Below are 20,916 nucleotides of genomic sequence, written 5' to 3' on the forward strand. Positions count from 1 at the left end.
TTTATTTATCTTTTTTAAACTCTCAGTAAAACTCTGAGTTCACTGCAAAAATTTTGATGACACTGACTGGAACTGGTAATATTAACATGGGGTAAAAGTTAAAAAAACATTGTCTAGGGTTTTTATGGGAAATGGAAAAAATATGTGCAGTTAGCTTTGTTTTCTTTGATTTTGCGTTGGTTTTATAGTGTATTGATTGAATTTTATATTGAATTTGGTGAAAACCTTGAAGAATCGAATACAAGTCAGATTAATTATAACATAAAATTCAATCAATATAATATAAAAAAGTTAAAAATTTAAAATTAATTCAAAAAAATTTAAATAAAAACCACACATGACATGCACATCCAAACCTATATATCGCAATTACGAATTGCAATATTCAAATTCTAGCCCGCAAACAGTAATGGTGGTCGGAGTGTACTTTCAAATTTTTAAAAATTTATTTCTCCTTTGAATTTTCTAAAAAATTAATTAGAATCTGTAATTTTGGAAAATTTTCATTATATATACATTTTTTAAAATTAATTAAATTCTTTTAAAATATTTAAAATTTTCATTAATCTCACCGTTTTAAATCTTTTAATTAGATACCAATTTTTAAAAAAATTTATAAAACTAAATCTCAAAGTTGCAGCTTAACCTTGAAAGAGTGTTTTTTAACAGTGAGGTAAAAGCAAAGAGAGAAAAGAAAGGTGATTGATTGAGACAGCATAAAGTTATTGGGTTAAAAAATAAAATTGAGGGAATAATATGATTTTGTTTCTTCCACTTTTTTTTTTTTTCATTGATTGACAACACCTTTTTTATTAAATAGACTACAATGCCCTTCACTGACTTGCTTGCAATTTGCATCATCTGAAAGCATCAGTCCATCAAGAAACAGTTTCCCTAATTGATGTGTGCCAATAGTTGAAACCCTAATGCTTTTGCCTGTCATTCAAATTATCACACCAAATCAATTATATATATATATTTTTATATGTATTTTCATTCTTTTTATTATTTATATCTAATTTTATTCCAGCCGAAGACGGTCTTAAAATTTAAAATTTTTATTCAATTTATTTATGATTTTATTTTAAAAATAGCATCTAATAAATTTTAAATTTAAATGCAATTCCTCTATGTCTATTAAAACTTACTTCTTATTTTGCTTTAAGGAGCTAACTAATTAGGTCGGAGAGTCTTAAATCAACTTAATTTTTTAAAAACTTAAAAATCATATTCAATAATTTTAGGTATAATTCTAAGTTATGTCCTTAACGTGTGCATTTTTGTCAATTTGATCTTTATTTTTTTATTAAATTTAACTTTCAATCTTTTAAAAGAGTTAAATTTATTCATCAACATTTCAAAAGTATCAAGTTGTTTTTAAACGAAATACTAAATAAAATGTTAAAATTTTAAACATGACAACCCACATCACAAATTTACAAATACAATTCACGTTTATTTCATACTAAAGTATTTTGAATTTTAATGAACTTTTTATATATTTGTTTTAAATTTGATTTTTAAATTTTTATAAAATTTAAACTATTTGTCGATGTGCATATAAGTCAAATAGTTCTACGTTAGCATGAATTACACGTGAACTATCATGCAGTTCCCACACCAACATAGTTAAAAATTAATTCCGTTAAAAAAAATTGATTTGACTCTTTTTAAAAGATTAATAGTCAAATTTAACTAAAAATTATAAATATTAAAGCTAAATTTATCATTATACCACAGTTTTATTTAAATATGACCGAAATCAACCAAGTTTATAAATTAAGAGCAATAATTAAATGTCCTAGTAAAAATTCCTTTTCCCTAATACAAGTTAAATTCATTGGAGACATGAAGATGTTTATAAGACTTATAATAATATATATTGATTGCTTTGGAAACAAAGTTCATATTCTTCTTTAATCTTTATTGATACAATATAATCTCTTGATTACTTGTATTATTCCTTTATTTTGGGGGGCAAAAACATGCTTAGGTTAGCAATTCTTTCAAACCACTTTAATTGCTCCTTCAACTTTATCAAACTTAGGTAAATATCACCATTCTTATTAATCACTTCCATAATTCATTCCATATAAATTATTTAAGCGTTGGTTTCCTAATTAATGATTCAATATTGATATTTGTTGAGTGTTTTATCACTATCTTCCTCAAGTAGTGGTATTTGTATATTTATATAATATAGTTACTGTTCATTGATATGACATGTTGGTTAGATTCCATGCATATAGGCACGTATTTTACTCTAGACTCAACACATGTTTATATGGTATTATGCACGTGTAATCTTATAAAAGAGTGACCTCATTAGGATTTGGCCCAAACCCATTAGGGTTTTGAGTCGATGATAATAATTATTCTAACAATGTTTAATATCATAACTAAATTGGACTAAATTCTTAATTTTCGTAAAATATGAGATCAAATTTTAATAAATTAAAATAGAAAGATCAATTTTATATTTTTATAAGGTAGAAGGAATGAAATCTGTCTAGAGGAAAAAGCAAAAATAGAATTGGGATCTCTCCACAATATACATATAAATGAGACTATATTGTGACAAATAAAGGTTGTGATTGTAGAATCCAAATAAGTTAATTTTGGATTTAATGCAGAAGAAAATTATGTTTTGTAAAAAAGAAAAATTAGGATGGTAGTGGATTAGGAGTGTTTTGTGGGTCAATTTTATGTATGGTATTAATATTATACATAGATAACTAATTTAGGTTTAATTAGAAATATAAATATTAGATTTTATTAAAATATTAAAAAGATAAATGTCAATTTTAAAATTTGTTTGTGGAATAAAAAATACATTATTAGTATTCCAAATACTCAACCTATTTTTAAATGCTTATAAGAGATATATATATATATATATATATATATATATATATATATATATATTTTAAGTTTTTAATTTAAAATTTAAATATAAAATAAACAAAAAATGTAAATGAATTTAAATTAAAGATTTGGATAATAGATTCAAATATCCACATTATTTAAATCAAAATTAAATTAATTTTAAACAAAAATCATATCAATTATTCAACGGTTAAAATATGCTCTAAATTTTAATATTCTTCGTACATTTAAAATTTAATATGTTTACTTTTCAAATTTATAAATGCATATCTAATTGTTAACATCAACAAATTTAATAAGAGAATTTTAATGATATTAACAATTAAATTAAATGGACTAAATTTTAAATACTAAAAAAGGCATATTTTAACCCATTAATATTTACTATCCAGCTCCATAAAAGAAAAAAAGAAGCATGGGGTTCATTTTAGTGGGGGTTGAATTAGTGGGTGGACACAATTTCATTTCAAATAAAGTGAAAAATGAAAAGAAGAAAGTGCCATGGAAGTACTCAAAATGTATAAAAAAAAAAAAAAGGATGGCTGTTAATCATCCAAACTTAATGGAATACTTTTTTCTAGATTTTATATATATATATATATATTTGAATTAATATAATTAAAATTAAGTATTATAAAGAGAAATTAAATTAATATTTGAAATATATTGTAAGCTAAACAAAAATAATTAAAAAAATCATATATAATAAAATCCACATATGATTTATATAAATGAGTCTAACATTGAAGATCAAGATATTAAAATTTTAATCTTTGTCAATAATATCAAATATTTCGTTGATTTTTTAATAGAAACCGATATTTGATTATTTTATTTTAATTTGTTAAAATTTAATTTTTGTATTTTACGAAAATTTATAAATTAATTCAATTGGTTAACATTATTAAATATTGAGATTAAACCGTTATTAAAAATAGTTTAGCAACTCATATAATGAATTAGAAAAGAAATCAAGTGTTGACTAATTAACACAACAAATCAACGATTCAAGTTCGTATGTTTGCTAATAATTCGGAAAATTTCTTAATTTTCATAAAATAAAAGAACAAAATTTAAATAAATTAAATTTTTTTGTAAAATAGAAAGATGAAATTTATAAATAAGCTTAATCATATTAAAATAAAGAGGAGTGCGTGCTAAATCTGAAAAATGATGGGATTGGGTGAAATTGTAGTTTGAATTTTCATCCATTCAAATCTCTAAGCACAAATTTGGGGCTAAAACATCTTACATCTTACTTACGACTTGATTGGGGCTAAAGCCTAGAAAGGAGATGAAATCATAAACAGGAAAATAGGTCAATTCATGATTACAGATAGACATGGTGAATATTTGCATAAAAAGTGCATCTAAATAGTGGAATTTTCATATCTCTTTTATCTGCTTTAATAATATGTGAATGTCCGCTAATTATTTATAGGTAAAAGCTTGATTTTGATTTTAATATTCAAATAAATATTTATATCTTTTATTTAAATTTAATTTCTTCACACATTTTAATATTACGTGTTTAAAATTGATTGGTTCACGTCATCTAATTTTAATAAAGCTATGGACTAAAATGTGTAATAGAAGGCAAATTTAGTTATCAATCTGAAAAAAAATTTAAATACTAATTTGAATATTAAAACTAAATTTAGGTATCAAAAAGTATATTTACCCTTACTATATATATATATATATATATATATATATATATAAGGGTTAAATTATTTTTAGAGCTTGAATTTGATTATATTTTTTACATTGGAGCCTGAAGTTTTTTCTAGTTAGATATTGAACTTGACAATTGTTCTCATATTGGGATTTGAATATTTTATTCAAGTTAAATCCTAAACTTGGTAATTATTGTACCCATATTGGGGTTTAAATTTTTTTTTCAAGTTAGTCCTTGAAAACTCTAAAGTTTAGTATGAGAACAATTGTCAAGTTCAAGAACTAATATAATAAAAAAAAAGAATTTAAGACAAAATATGAGAACAATTATCAAATTTAAAATCTAATTTAAGTGGAAAGAGTTACCAAGTTTAACCTTATATAAAATATTGGGTTAGTAAAACTCACATTAAGGAAACATGATAGTCCACTTTGTGTAGTTATATATATATATATATATATATAATAAATAAAAAGAAGAAGATGACAAGGATGTTTTCCAAAAGAGCTTTTGGTGCCATTGTTTTTGTTTATGAGTGCATGCAAAGTGCTAAAAAGTATAGCCGTCGACAAAGGTTCTGCCAACCCTTTCACTACTAAGTACTATGCTTGTGTGGGAAAGAGCTCATGTTTCACATCAACTTGCAGTTTGCCTTTTTACAGTGTTACACATAATCCACTGCTAAAAGATGGAGTTTTAAGATTATACGTATTTGGTATTTTGCATGTGTACATTTATGGTATTTTTTAAAACTTTACATATATATTAAATGTGTATTTTAATGGTGTTTATTTTATAGGACATAATCTATTTATACTGACGTAAAATATGATGTTCTATTTGATATTTATATCATCAAATTTTATATTAATTTTCTTGATAATGTCTCTTTATTTTTTGGTTGGTTTTGTTGATATGAGAAAAATAACATAAAGAAAATTGTGATGGAGATGAAAGACGGTGCATTTTGGTTGCAGGAAGAGCCGTACATGAAGCAATGGAGATGGTGGAGAAAAGGGATGCAGGAAGAAGAAACTTAGAATAAGGATGGGATGAGGAATGAGTGCATGTAGACTTTGGTTGAGGCGAGAAAGGGTGAAACCATAAAATATTTTTTAAGTGGTCGGAATTAAAATATAAATTTTGATAAAAGTTAAAAATACAATTTGAACATTATTTTAGCTAATATCTTTATAATTTTTAAAGAATTAAATTAAAATTTTGTAATTTTTGAAGGTTAAAAGTGTAATTTTTATTATTACTAATTTATAATTTTATATATTTTAAAAGGTAAAAAAAAATTTTTTCCAATCCTGTAACCCCTAGGTGAGAGAAGGCATATATAGGTTGATCGTGTAGAACATGTGGTTGCCTTTGATTGGTTGGTGCTTTCCAAAATCCTTGTTATGTGAGTACTCTGCCATCACCTGAGTTGCAAAACTCGCGGGTGATAAGGCTGTGTAACAGTGACTTAGTTGTTAGAGGTGGTTGACTTAGGTGTTATCTAAGCCTGATGGAACACTATCAATGCCAAAACTGCACAGAGCTAGTATTGTCTCAATGGGTACTTTTACGGTATTTAGTACTTTTATATAGTTCTAATAAACTGATTAAATATATTTTACAGGTCGGGAAAACTCGGATGTGAATGTCAAACACAATAATAACCTGCTGAATCTTGGCACGACAAACAGGGCAACCCCATTTCTTGGCTTTGATCTCATTCAAACAACGCATACAACCGGCGACATGGCCACAAGGACCACAGGCTGCTTCTGAGGGAGCATCCATACATATTGTAAATAAAGGGCCTTCGTCGTGTTTTGTTTTACCGGCACTATAAAGTAAGCTTTCACAGTTTGAGGAAGGCATTGATGGGAGCGGAACCGATTGACTGATATTGGATCGGACTATCTTCTACAACCTCTTTCGTGGCTGGTGGTGCTGATGGGATTGAAGTTGGTGGGACAGCAGAAATTTCATTGTTATGGATCTCGATTACCTCAGTTGAAATGGTACCGGAGCTAGCTTCGATCATAGTCCATTCGCTGGTACTTGAAGAGCTACCCCAATCAGCAGATGCACTACATTTCCAGAGTGCAAATCGACAATAGATGTCTCCAAAATAGCTGATTGGATAGAGGCATGGATCGCCATTGCTAATTCTAAATCCTCTGCGTTCGGTCGTGCAGTTGCCGGAGCTGCCGGAGGCTGAGAATTATGCAGGAATTCAGGAATCCTGGCCTACAAGTTCCAATGCCATAAATAAAATGGAGATTCGACGTAAAAATTAACCAGTTAACTATTCAACACCCTCAAGCAACCGGTCCTAAAACACGTACCTTTTCACGGACCAATTCCAACAATCTCTAACTGGACAACGATTGAATTATCGTAAGAGGGAGGCAAAAACACGATTGTTGACAGAACAATTCGGCTTCCTATTACCAATGACTTTAAAAAGAAGCATAAAAGAAACATCTGTATATAAAGCGTGCGTGGATAAATACCTGTGGAATTCCTTTGCATGCGTCAGAAAACCAATGAAGCTGCTGCATGCCATTTTCGTTGCAAGGTGCAAGGTGCAAGGTGCAAGTTCGATTTCTGTTTCTGAAAAAGAACCAGACCGTGATGACGCGAATTGCAATGTCGAAAAACATGCATCTTATCATCCAAAACCTGAAACAAATAAAACGTAGTATCCAAGCGTCAAAGCTAAATAACCAGTTTTCACCTATTGACAAAGCAGTCACAAGAGGGAAAGAAGCCTTTTATCCAAAGAAAGATTTGAGCGAAGCCTGCAGTTTCGAGTACCGGTGCTTTCCAATATCATAGAACTCTAGTTTTATCATGTTTACATGAAACTTCAGTCAAATTCAGGGGTTTTTATTAGTAACTGATAAATACCATGCTTACGCCTTGCCTCCGCCTCCCATGTCTTGAGACAATCATAAAGATAAAATTAAGCAAAATATAGCCAAAAAGGGATTGCCAAGTAGAAACATTGGCAAGAGAACTTACGCCTTACGGCTTGCGTTATCGATGATGGTCACCGAAGGATCAGGCTGGTTCAGATTTAGTTCCTCCAAATTAGCTTTCACAATGCAATAACTGTACGTGGTTCGGCATCCTTTTGTTTCACCAATTATCCAAATAAGATGTGGAAAATTACTCGAGGAGAAAAAGGGTATAAAACCTTGCATACTCAGAATTTATTCAACTGCTACTTTTTTTTTTTTTTTTCCTTTCATGTTTGTTATCCATGCATCAAGTAGCATCCAAACTTTGATCAGTTCAAAAGCTATACATACATAGTTTCTACAACTAATACCATACTGCTAAATAGTAAGTAAACTCATAATTTATGCACATCGCACCGTCATAGGTATTTAAGAAAGCTGAAGCTAATTTGATGATAAGATGCAGGACAGTTTTAAGACAAGCTCATGGATTATTGCATTCGAAGTATTGGTTTAGCCGAGGTCAAAAAGTTCGATGTATTTAATTTTGGCTCACTTCACCATTCTTTGCATCCTTAGATTGCTATACATTAAACACACACACACAGAGACTAATTAAATTTGCAGTACCTGACAACTGGAGTATATTGCCAGCCTCAACTTGAACGGCTTCGTATGATTACGGGGACCGATCGGTAGAACAACGACCCAACTGCAAGCAAACGCATTAATGAGAACATACACTTTTTTGTTTAGGGAATTGGAACAATAGAAACCATTTAGGCATAAGGCTTCTATGGCATAAAGCAACAAACAAGCAAAACACAACTAACACCAATAAGTATTCTAAATTACCCATACTTTTCTTGAAACCACTTGAGGAGGAACAAACATTTCGAAGAATTCCTGTCCATAAAACTCTCGCATTCAACCGGAGAATAAACACATGTGATCCTGCACAGCATCAATGTGAGCAGATTGTGCAAATATGTAGAGTATCGGAAATGAAGGGTCCGTTTATACCTCGATAGCCCGTACGACATCAACGTATCCTTTCGCCCTAGCAACATCTAGTGGTGCTTGGCAATCATCATTCATAACCAATGGATTTGCTGAAAATTTTAAACAAATCACTTAAAAAGAACTCTACACAGTTTGTATAGCAATTCATGGAAAAGAGTTTTAATCCCTTTAGTGTTACCATAATTCACTTGATTGTATAGCAATACGTCTTTCGATTGTTGTTGCCCCATTCAAAAAGGAAAAAAGAAAAAAAAAAACACTTACGTTTGGCCGATGGAAAATTGAACTAGTATTTTTTTTCCCCGGAAAAATGAAATGGAAATTAAATCCAAAATTACGAATGGTTTCTTAAAAAGAAGAATTTGGGAAGTCAATGGAAGTAAAGAAAATTCAAGTGTTAATTTCTTTTTGGCATAATGACAATTTTCACCCTCAACCTTTTCAGAAATAATCAAATTAGCCCTTTTTTTCTTTTTTTTTTCTTTATTTAGCCCTCAAACTATTATCTTTTGTCAAATTAGTCAAAAATGATAGAAAAGTTAATAATGCCATTAACTTGCTGATATGGATGCCATGTGGTGGTCTACATGTATTAATTGCTGATGTGGCATTATATTATCTTATATACCATATAAGTAATTATTTTAAAAATAAAAAAGAATTGTAAAAATTATATAAATTAAAAAAATTAAAAAATAACAAATTTTAACTGTTAAAAAAAACCAAAATTCTAAAAAAACAAATGCTTTTAAACAGTTGACAACAAGCAAATGAAAAAGGCAGTTTTTTTTTTTCTTATGATGCCTCGCTGGATTCCATCTCTGCCGCCACCGTTGCTGTACCGTCGTTGATCCATCACCATCCTTTATCCATACGCACAAAAATCATCATATTTTAACAATAAAAAAACAAGCTCATTAATCTTTGAACCAATATAATTATATTTCTGACTTCAATTAATAATCTACAGAAACCCATTGATCTTTGGAGCATATAAATCAACACTGAATCAGCCATATAAGAGTGGTATAATGATTTTTTTTGGGAATGCAATTCAATCCTTAGAGCATATAAATCAACTTAGCTTAGAAGGAGACAAGAACCTATCACTGTGTTTTGAAATGGGAATGTGATTCAAAAACCATTATCTGCATCCCTCTCTCCAAACTTTTTTGCACCCCAAAACCCACCGTAGAAGAAGAATTGGGGTGGTGGTCCAAATAAACCCATTCGATCACCGATTTGAAAGTCGATGTTCATCTTCATGTTGCTTCCCACACACTTCTTCTTCTTGTCTTTTTCTTTGTCGTTGTTGCTGTGGCAACTGGGATTGTTGTTATCGCCAAGACCCACTATTGATGAATAATTTTCTTTGCTTTTTTCCCTTGCTCTGAAGTCTGATCAAAGAGGAAGAGGGATTATACTGAAGTAAAAGGGTAATAAAAAGACATACAAAATATTTTTATTTTAAATTTTTTATAATTTTTGAAATTTTTAATTAATTTGCCACGCAAGCAACTAGCACATGTGGCATCGACATCCGCAAGTTAACGGCACTGTTAATTTTTCCATCCAATTATGCGAGGTCTAAATTGATTATTTCTAAAAAGGTTAAGGACGAAAAAATATCAGTATACCTTTCTTTTTTAACTGAAATGACGTGTACTAAAATGGCGGGAACATCTCTTCAGACATGTTTAAATTATCTGCCCGGTGCAAGGTGGGCTCGAGCTTACATGACCTTTTTTTTAGATTGTTTGAATTTAAATTGATTAATTTTATAAAATATAATAATAAAATATATATTAATATAAAAATTTACATTTTAAATATTTTATTATTTTTGAAATAGGAATTGAATTATTTGAGTTGAGTGTACCAAGCTTGAAAAAATTTTAAGAATCAAAACGTGGCTCGATGCAATTTGTAAACACTCAATTATTTTTTTGTAAGTGTCAAATACGTTATAAGACAGTAAAAGTATTATGGAAGTTTCTATATTAAAAGTTAGATTGTATTTTTTCTCTCTACTAGAAAAAATGATAAAATTAGTCTCTATACGTTAGATCGAAGAGTAAACTGGTTATTTTTGTTATAATTTTTATTCATTTCTACAATTAAAAACTAACGTGATTAATAAAATAACCAAATAATTACATATGGCGTGCAACGTGTTCCTCATGCTGATGTACATGAACCAGGTTTTAATAGTGAAAATAGATGCAATTTTTAACAGAAAAGTCAATTTACTCTTTGGTTTAACGTAAAAGAATTAATTTACCCATTTTTTAAAAAGAGAAGACAAAAAATAAATATCCAATATAATGTTTAGTACAAAGGCTTTTATGATACTTTTACTATTGTAAGGCACGAGCTCAAACCCTATCAAACACAAATGGTCACATTTTCTTGATAGATGATCGTGTATTATGCATGGTCCATCTTAGTGAGATGCTTTTACCCTATTGAACCTCTAACATCTTTAGGTAATCTCAAGCACTCAAAGTTATTGTCAAAATTGAAAAATAAAATTATTACTAAGAACAATACTGATTCATTGTAAGATTTGTCAATTTCATGTGAACTGCATATAAAATATTTTAAAATATACTTCTTTTCATTGACTATTGTTGAATAAATCAATTTCTAATATATATATATATATATATATATATATATAGCTTCACCAAATATCATATTGAAAAAGAAAAAAATTATCTATTGTACAGTTACAAATTAGGTTTAAGAAATCAAGAGAACTTTAAGACAAAGTGAAAAAATTATATAGCCAACCTTTTTTTTTTTTTCTTCTAAAAACAAATAAATCCCCTAATTGTTGATCCATTGTTGTCAAGATAGCCCCTTGATCTTAACTCGAGTAAGTGTTGGACACGAATTTGTATCCGACATGGGTATATTTGAAATCATACCCTTGTACTCGCATATGAATGAATATTTACCGAACACATGTACTCTAGGAAGGGGTTGAAGCTTCACTGGTTTCTTCATCAGCCGGCAGTGGAGTAGGGGATGAAACAGCCGAAGCCAGTTTTGCCGCGTTTGGACTGTACCTCGTAAGCACCCTATCTTTATTGTTGGACCACCATTCTCCCGCCTGTTGTTCATCAAACTTCCTTTTACTGCAAAAATGCTGGAGTGTCAATATATGCAAGTCATTGAACACTTGCAATGCAACATTAATTTGTACAATGAATGAGACTAATATTCCAATCTCGGTCAGCAGGACACCAACACGTAAATATAGTTGCATGAACTAACCGAGCTAAGCTTAAAATCCGTATATATGCGTGTATGCATGAACTATAAAGTACGCACCTGAATCTAACTCGTTTGAAGATCTTTCCACCATTATTGTGATAAAAGTAAGTGATATAGACTCCAGGTTCGAATTGTTCGGTAATTTCCTTTTCACTTCCGTCTCTAATTGCTGAAGACTCTGATGGTCTCCATTTGCTTGCATCCGTGTTACCTTCCATAGGTGAAGATTCCAAGCTTGCAGGCAAATAAGTTTCAGATGCTTCAAGTCGGTTTAAGAACGTTTTGGCTCGAGTTTGAATAGCTTTAAAGGTTTCATCATCAGAAACTTCAGCTGGCAACTTCTCTGTTATTTCCATTAACTGTTGAACAATATAGAATTGTACAATCAGTGGTTATATATATGTAGTAGCAAAGTGAAATATTTAAGTGAATGAAATGGTACCTGATCTGTGATGGATTTCACTAGTTTCTTGGCTTCATTAGATTTGGATGATTCTTTTGTGGCATATGAAGTGGATTGTTGAGCACTTTTTTGTAGTTTCAGAATCTCCATGTCTTGTGAATCATATTTCTGCTTCAAACTTTTGATCTGAAAACCGATCAAAAGTTGAGGAAAAATGAATTAGTTTTTATGGTAGGCTGCAAATGAACATTATGGAAAAAATTGGAATAGCAAAAAGGTATATATCACAAGTACTTGTTTTTGCAATTTGGATACTTCTTGGTTCAAAAGTTCATTTGATTTCCTAAGGCTTTCCATAACGCCCTTCGAAAATGCAGGTGTGGCGGAACGTGGAGGGCTTGGTCTCCTGGAGTACGGTGAAGAAGATCTCGAGTTGATAGGAGAATAAGATCCCGGTGGAGGTGGTGGTGATGGTGGAGGAGAAGGAGAAGGAACAGGTTTTAAAACATTTTGAATAGCAGTGAATGAGCTTGGAAATGCAACGTCTTTAAGTTGTAGAAGTGATGGTACTTGTGAACCTCGGACTAGAGACGGAGAATTGGATCTGGCCTCGTGTCTTCCTGACCTGATCTCGAAGTACTTGGCTGGTTCTGCTGTGGGATAAAGCAAGAGCCTCGAAGGCCTTATTTCGAACTTATCTGATCTTTCCCTACTATCTATGGAAGAATTGAGACCGCTAACTTTCCGAGTCGGATTTGAAGCATTACCAGCTTCTGCAGCTTTAAGTTTTGCATAGCAAGTATCGCATACACGGTGCGGTTTACCCGGTGTTGGAGCCAATGCTGCTTTTAATGCTTTCTTGGAACTACAAGCATGGCAATGTACCATCCCACAGTTATAACAATTGTGTCTCTTTCTAGTAAAACCGAATGCTTGCCGACAGCCAGAGCAAACTGATTGGTCAGTACCCGAGACCCATTTATGTATGCATATACTCGAAGTGAAATTTGAGCCACATGATATATTCTTGACATGCTTATCCTTCAACGATTCGACTAATGTTGGAGTTTTTCTATCTTCTACGTCACCATGTCCTAGTCTTCCATTTGCACCTCTTCCCCAAGTGAATACTTCGCTTCTTGATGTCAAGACGGCAACATGATATGCCCCACAAGAAATTTCTTCAACAAATTCACCTACAAGTTTTTCTTGCACCAGACATGGTAGCTTTCCATCAGAGTTCGGGTTACCTAATTGACCATGTGCAGTGCCACCCATGGTAAAGACATGTCCTGATGTAGTAAGCGCGACTGTTATAGTATGTCCACAAGCTAGCTGGTGGAAATTGTAGTCAATTAGTGAAGATACGCAGTTAGGAAGTAGATAAGTTTCCTTACTTCCATGACCTAACCGGTGTTTATCACCATCACCCCACGTGAACAACTTTCTCGATGATACGTTAACACCAGCTTGGCCTATGACTTCTACGATGGCTGCTGTATGCCATACACCACAAGCAACTTTAACCGTCTTTAGTCCACTTAACATTTGAACTAGTTTCGGATATTTAACACTTTCTCGATCTCCATGACCAAGAACACCGAATGTTCCATCACCAAATGTGAATAGCTTCCCATCAGAAGTTGCCAGAGCAGAATGCCATGCTCCACATGCAATTGATAAGACTTGAATACCTTCTAATGCACCAGAAACTCTTTTTGGAATCCAGTGGCTAACGTCGGTGCCATGACCGAGGATTCCAGCATTATGGGTACCATCACCCCAAGTGAATAAATCACCAGCTGTGGATACAGCACATGTCTGGTACTCTCCAGATGCAACAAATTCCACAGTAGTTAGCGCCAAGACCTCGACTAACTGGGGACGGCTAAAGTCTTTCTCTATTCCATGACCAAGTCTCCCACCCAATTCCTCACCCCAAGTGAAAACTTCACCTTGCTTCGTTACAAGAGCAACATGTCTTGCCCCACAAGCTATCTGATGAACATCAAGTACTACATTTGATTCTAGGGGCTTAGGAGTTAGCACATCAATTTTTGCTGGGACTAAACTTACCGACCCATCAGGATTAAGTCCATCGGACCAAACTTCTCCCCACACATAAAGATCACCTAATGATTCTATATCATCGGGACCTGCAGATCCACCACTCGCACAGCTAGGCGTGCTTGAAACACTAAGCCGGAAACCATCTCCACCATTATTTCTCATCTGCATATTTTCACGTTCTGATACCACATCTGAGCTTCCGAAATCTATAGACACCTTACAGAAATTGTTTGATTCTAGAGCAGTACCAAATCGGGGACCATTTCGTACAAAATATCCTTCTTGAAGCTGTCACAAAGACACTGAAGTTAGCAAATAAAAGCACAGGCAACAAATACACTTGTATGCAGAAAGGTTAACTCACGTCACTTAAAACACTCTCAGTCCGTCTATTACGGTTCTGTCCAATCAAAGCCTTGAGCCCTGCTAACCAAACTTCGGCTTCAACTTTGTCCTTGCAGATCTAGGGAGGTAAACAAATTTAATATGAATAAATAGCATAATAATCTATATTACTCGAACTTGAAGGGTCATATCGCCATATCCAAAGATACAATGAACAGAGCAATATAAGCAATAACAGGCACGAACCAGGTCGAGAGATCTTTCACCGTTATTGTATAGAAGCGAAAATGATAAGTAGTCCTTTTCCGGGCGCAAATATCTTTTAAAAACAGCCTGTAGAAATTAACAAATAAATGGTTAACATTACTTTTATTTTTATTTTTGTTTATTTTTGTTTTTTTCTGCCATGGAAATCTTAGTGGTTAAGCAACAAAACAAAAGGCTGAAATCGAACTCACAGTTCGTTGTCCAAGAACGATACGAGAGACCAAGCTTAATTTCAGTGTCTTCTCTTCTCCATGTGATAACCATATTAGTGATGTTTCATCCTGTTTAATGAAGCTAAAATTGAAATCATACATGCACTTAAACACTACTCTAAGAGAGAAAGAACTGCATTGGTTTTAATAATCCGAATTAAAACATTGCCATTGACAACAACACGATGTTGCAGTCATTTGATCATAAAGTGCTATACATGGATGATTGAAAGTGCTATTCAATTCGTAAATACGATGACAAAAGCTAAAATGGTTCCTAGACGTTTTGTCTATGGCCAATGTTCGACATTAAGATGTAATACATAGAAAAGTGAACTCACCGGAGAGAGTCTAAATGCACGAAACTTGGGTTTTCCTTTACGGCTATACTTGATGAGTTGAGTGCCCTTTTTCAAAGCGATAAGTGCCTTCAAAAAAACAAAAGGGGGTAAAGAATTAATCTGGGAAATAAATGAAACAATCAAACAATGAAAACGATAATGCTAAAATCTGAACCAATATCAGCTTTTCTTATTCATATTTTGTTTATAAAATCATATATGAAACCAAATTCTGAGTTTTACTCTCAAGTGAGTCATTAATATAATGTACCCATTAGCTTAATCCAATTAGTTCATGCAATTAGAAACCCTTTTTCCTATAATCCCAAACAATCCTCTGTAGAAAAACAAGCATAAATGAATAAATAATTCAATTATTCAATTACTTGCTCAATGTCACGCTCAGAATTGCAATGACGAACAAGATCTGCCATTCCATTTAAGGAAATTGAAAGGACGTTCAAGCATCAGGCGTTGAAAGTTAGCTGGTTCCCTTGATACTCTCCTAATCTCCATAGATTCATATATGATTACTGCTTCGGCCTCTCATCAACAAAAACCAGAGCTCCTTTTTTCCCCAAACTCTTCACCAAATCCCACTAAAAGAAACCCCGAAATTCTGTTTTTTTTTTTTCACATCAAATTAGAAACAAAAAATAAAACACCCAGAGAGTTCCAAAAGTGATCCAAAAAAATGGGTTATGATTTATTTCTTTGTCCTGCAAAGGGAATGAAAGAGAGAGGAAGGGCGAAATGAGAGGGGAAAAAAAAGAAGTTTTCAAAGCGAGATATTGGCGGGCTTACTTTCATGTTTCCACGTTTCATCTTTCGAGGAATTTTCATTTTCTATTTCGTTGACAATTGGCTTTAATCTAAAAAGAAAATCTTAGTTGTAACTCCATAGTTTTTTGCTTGGCTCAAATTCCTTGATGGAAATGTAGTAGCAATGGCTGCTCAGCTGTTTGAAAAAAAAAAAAAACAGCAAGGAGTTTACAAATGGATGATCCAATCCCATGGAAGATCAAAATGCAGTTGAAGAAGGTTGCTGTTGAAGAAACCCCTTGTCCATTCTCGACAAAGCATTTTAATGGCTGCTTAATTGCTTATTGAATATGGGTGAAAAAGTGTCCCGCCAAAATGGAACTGAAACTGGAAGAGGTGATGATCTTTTAAAAGCAGTTCTATTTTTCGAGCCAAAACGTTTCGGTGGGTATCGGTCAAATTTTTTTGAATGTTGTTATTGATTTTGAATATTTTTTTTTAAAATTCATAGATATTTTTAAAATAATAATTTTTTAAAGTAAATAAAATTTATTTAGTACATTATTCTACAAGTAAAATTAACGAATTGACAAGTATTTTATAAAAATATAATAAAATATTTAAAAATAAATATTAAAAAGAGACTTCATATTTCAGTTTTAAAATTACAAATATTTGAATAAAAAATATTTAATTTTTCTCATAAAAATAAAATAACTTTTTAACTTGCATACAATTTTTATTTCAGATATAAATGTTTAAATTAGACCGAATAAATTATGAATTCGACAAAATATTGATTGAAAGAGAGATATTAAATTAATTACTTTGCCAATCAGATTAAAAACATATTAAATTAATTCTTTTATTTTTTAATAATTTATTTAATCAAATTATACGAATAATGGTTTCATCGATTTAATTTGATCCAAAAAGTATTCTCTTGGACCGAAGAAACAAAAAGTACAACTTGATCCAGCAAGGGAATTTTGTGCGTGGCCCAGGGGTATGGGATTCCAAAATGGGTTAATTTAACTTTTAATCCTTAAAACTTAATAATTAGGTTCACTTTAATACATATACATTTTATAGTCCACTTTGATACTTAACCTTAGCAATTAGGTCTATTTCAATCCTTAAACTTAGCAAATGGAAAAATTTCGATGACATAACACTCGATACTTCAATTCAGCTTCAATATTTAATTCGATACCTGAAATTGACTTTAAATTTCAATTTAGTGCCTAATATATATATATATACTAAATGATATATTAACTCTTTTAGTTAATTATGTGAAATTCACCCAAATAAATCCCCTTTCTACAAGTTATCATTTGGTTAAGTAAACAAGAAAAGAAAAGATAAAAGTGCAAAGTATCTAATAATCTGAAAAACAATACCAAATAAAAACCAATTAGCTTTTAGGGGAAGAGAGGATCGGAAGATGATGGGTTTCCAACCCTTAAAGGTTTCAGTTTGGTTCGATTTTGTCACTTATTATAAAATCAAAATCAAAATAAAATATACTTTATCATTATTTAAACTAAAATTAAAATAAATTAAATTAGATTAGATTTTTTTTTTCTTTTAACTTTTGCATATTTCTAAAAGTAGTAACATTTTTTATATGAGTTGTAAAGCAAAAGTTGAAACTTGAAAGAAAATGAATGTTGTTTCCCAAAAGCTACAAGCTATATTTGCAATCTTTACAAGTTGGAAAAGCATATCCAAAATACCCCTCACCATACATCAATTATACTAAAAAGTGTTAAAAAGGAAAAGATAAATAATTAAATTAAACTAAGACAACACACATGGGTTGGACTTGGAATATTGAAGGGTCCACCCTCAACTCTCAAGGGTCAACTTTCAATAAAATTATTACCTTCCTCGCTAAAATTATCATAAAAGTTTTTATATTAAGAGTTAGATTGTATTTTATTCTCTCTATTAAGAAAATGAGTAAATTAGGATAGATTTGGATGGGTAGTGCGATACCTTTAGTTTACTTTTTGTCTCAAGTTACAATATTCAATCTTACTGTCATTGTTATTTTTACATTAACCGCAAGTAAACACATCGCCTATCCAAACCCACGTTTAGTCTTTCCTTATTAGATCAAAGAGTAAATTGGTAATTTTATTAAAAATTACATCAATTTTTACTATTAAAAATTGGGCCTTGTATGTCGAAATAAGGAACACGTGACACGTCTTGTATAATTGTTTGATTATTCTATCAGCAATCCAGTTTTTAATAATAGAAATAGATAAATTTTTTAATAAAAAATACTAGTTTGCTATTTGATCTAAAATATAAGAACTAATTCATCTATTTTTTAAATAAAATAAATAAAATACAATCCAATTTTTAACACTGAAACCTTTATAATACTTTTACCCTCCTCCTCTCGTAACCACTTGCCCTTTCACCTTACAATTTTGATTCATTTGTAACTAAGGATTTTCATAATTCTTAATCAATGAGAAAAAAAAAAAAAAAACCCCGACGTTGCTTGATTAGAACCTAACATTTGGATATTTTATGTATTTTGTATTTAGGGTCAACAACTACCAATATGTGGGACATTTTAATTAATTATAAACAAATAAATTTAAATAAAGTTAACCTCTAAATGCAAGTTTGAACCATTATAAAATTAAATTAAATTAATATCAATACAAGCAAATTAAAAAAATCATCCAAATTAAAATTCGATGAATCAAAATAAAATTTAAATTATAAATAAAAATAATGCATTATAAATTAAAACTCAATCAATAAACTCAACACTTTTGTTTTTTGCCAACCGTGTCTGGAACTCATCTATTTGTTTATCTAATTGTGTGAATTAGAGGGGCTTTTTCAAGTGCTATAAACAAAATGGGAGGTTGGGGATTGGATAAAATGGCTTACGGCAGCAATAGATTTTGGAGATCTTTTTATCCTTAATTGTTTGGAAAAGAAAGGTAGAAAAGTAAATTTAGAAAAAAAAAAGAAAGGAAGATTAAAATAATAAACAATTTTCAAACCCTATGATTAAACAATCTTAAATCTTTCCCCCTTTTTTACCGTGAATTGGGAAGAGGATAACCCATGATTTATTATTAAATTGTATTGCTTCCACCAGAGGGAAACTTCCATTTTGGATATTTCAAATTTTCTATAACTATATTTAAAGACAAAAAAATCAAACAAATATTTCAAGGGTAGGCTATCCATTTGATTTAATCGAGTTTGAATATAAGTTTTATAAATAGTGAATTGAATTATCTTTTATGATAGTCCTTGTAAATCTAAATTTTGATAAATTTTGATTTTTTAAATTTTAAATATTCTTATTAATTTTATAAAATTTTAAAAATTTAATTAGACCCCAAATTAAATTTTTATAACTTTTATTAAAGTTCCAAAATCTAGTCTGAAAATTCACCGTTCAAGATGTTTTAATTAATTCAAATTTAAAACTCAAATTTAAAACTCATAACCTTTTGGAATTAAAATAATTCATGTGTTTTGAATTAAATTCAATTTTCATGTTTATAATTTAGCTATATTTTACTAAATAAGATTCCAAGAATTTTACAAGTTAATCTAACTCTAACCTTATAGTCAATATCCAATAAGATTTAAGTCATTATCCTAACCATACCCATCCTTAAAAGGTTGGATTCAACTAAACAAATAAAGAATTAGTGGGAGTCGATATCTATCACTTTTGCTCGACACATGCACCAAAAAAAAAGTCTTAATTTATTGTCAGTAGTTGTATTTTTCTTTTTAAATTTTTATTGATAAAATTATTAATTGATTTTTTTTTTAAATTTACAAATGAAGCATTAATTTAATGGTAAAGTTGAAACTCTGGAAATTTTGAGATTTGTTTATATAAATAATCAATAAAGAGGATATGAAAGTAAAGAAAAGAGATAATTCACCTATGATAAGTAAAGAGCTAGAGTAAGTTGATGAATCTCTAAGCTTGCTATATAGGGTTTTCAAAGTGAATAGAGTCGATCATTGGTCCCTCGTGCACTCAAGTTTATATTGGGGGATCATCTCTTGTCCTGTAGTGTCACATAGTCGACAATGCAATGTTTTGCAAGGTTGTGTGTGCTGGCCAGATGTCAAGGCCATTACAAGTCAATTATCGCCATGGAGTGTCCTATATAATCCTGACATTCTCATCATTGGGATTGTTTGAAGTTGTTTTGTTTTACTGGTCCCTACGAAGGTGCGTAGCAGACTATCTTTAGGCTAACTTAGATAGGATTTACGAAGGGTCGCTTGCGGACTATCTCATACAAATAGTTGATATGGATAGTTCCTTGCGGAGGGTTATATACGAACTGCTTTTGACGAAAAGTCATCTACGAACTATCTAATAACTTGTCACATATCATGTTGAAGTGAGAATATAATAAGATCTTAGGGTTGAGACCCATTTTAGGTTAATATATGATTTTTTTTTTATAGTTTATTTTAATTAGAGTTGAGTATTGTGATAATTAATTCTAATAAAAACTTTGAACAAAATTAGCTTAAATTATTAAAACTAAACATAGTTAAACAACCCCCCTACATTGCTTTCAACCAACATTTCACATAAACTTAGGACCTAAGTTTGGCCCCCCAAAATTGCCGAAAGTTCATAGAAAATCCCATTTTGGCTATTCAATTTTGCTGC

At 30.9% G+C, this 20,916-nt stretch overlaps 1 protein-coding gene and 1 pseudogene across 1 annotated transcript; both read right to left on the minus strand.

Moving 5' to 3' along the window:
* Positions 1-6,416: 6,416 nt before the first annotated feature.
* LOC128280491 (putative E3 ubiquitin-protein ligase XBAT35) lies at positions 6,417-8,777 on the minus strand (annotated as a pseudogene).
* A 2,447-nt stretch (positions 8,778-11,224) lies between these two features.
* On the minus strand, positions 11,225-16,618 carry LOC108456007 (PH, RCC1 and FYVE domains-containing protein 1-like). The gene is made up of 9 exons (XM_017754598.2): positions 15,851-16,618; positions 15,465-15,551; positions 15,103-15,192; positions 14,891-14,977; positions 14,664-14,762; positions 12,524-14,587; positions 12,269-12,415; positions 11,884-12,185; positions 11,225-11,687 (listed from the first exon to the last, which is right to left on the minus strand). Exons 1-9 carry the CDS (start codon positions 15,896-15,898, stop codon positions 11,522-11,524), a joined length of 3,090 nt encoding a protein of 1,029 aa, XP_017610087.1. The 5' UTR covers positions 15,899-16,618; the 3' UTR covers positions 11,225-11,521.
* Between the last annotated feature and the right edge of the window lie 4,298 nt (positions 16,619-20,916).

The sequence above is a fragment of the Gossypium arboreum genome, chromosome 9, assembly GCF_025698485.1.
Source record: "Gossypium arboreum isolate Shixiya-1 chromosome 9, ASM2569848v2, whole genome shotgun sequence".
NCBI classification, from domain to species: domain Eukaryota; kingdom Viridiplantae; phylum Streptophyta; class Magnoliopsida; order Malvales; family Malvaceae; genus Gossypium; species Gossypium arboreum.

Bases quoted from the DNA above. Each gene is read 5' to 3' on its own strand.
- LOC108456007 (XM_017754598.2), bottom strand. From the start codon at position 15,898: ATGGCAGATCTTGTTCGTCATTGCAATTCTGAGCGTGACATTGAGCAA. The intron at 12,416-12,523 runs GTACTTGTGATA...ATCGGTTTTCAG, and splicing joins TATCCAAATTGCAAAAACAA to ATCAAAAGTTTGAAGCAGAA. The intron at 11,688-11,883 runs GTGCGTACTTTA...GCATTTTTGCAG, and splicing joins TTCAAACGAGTTAGATTCAG to TAAAAGGAAGTTTGATGAAC.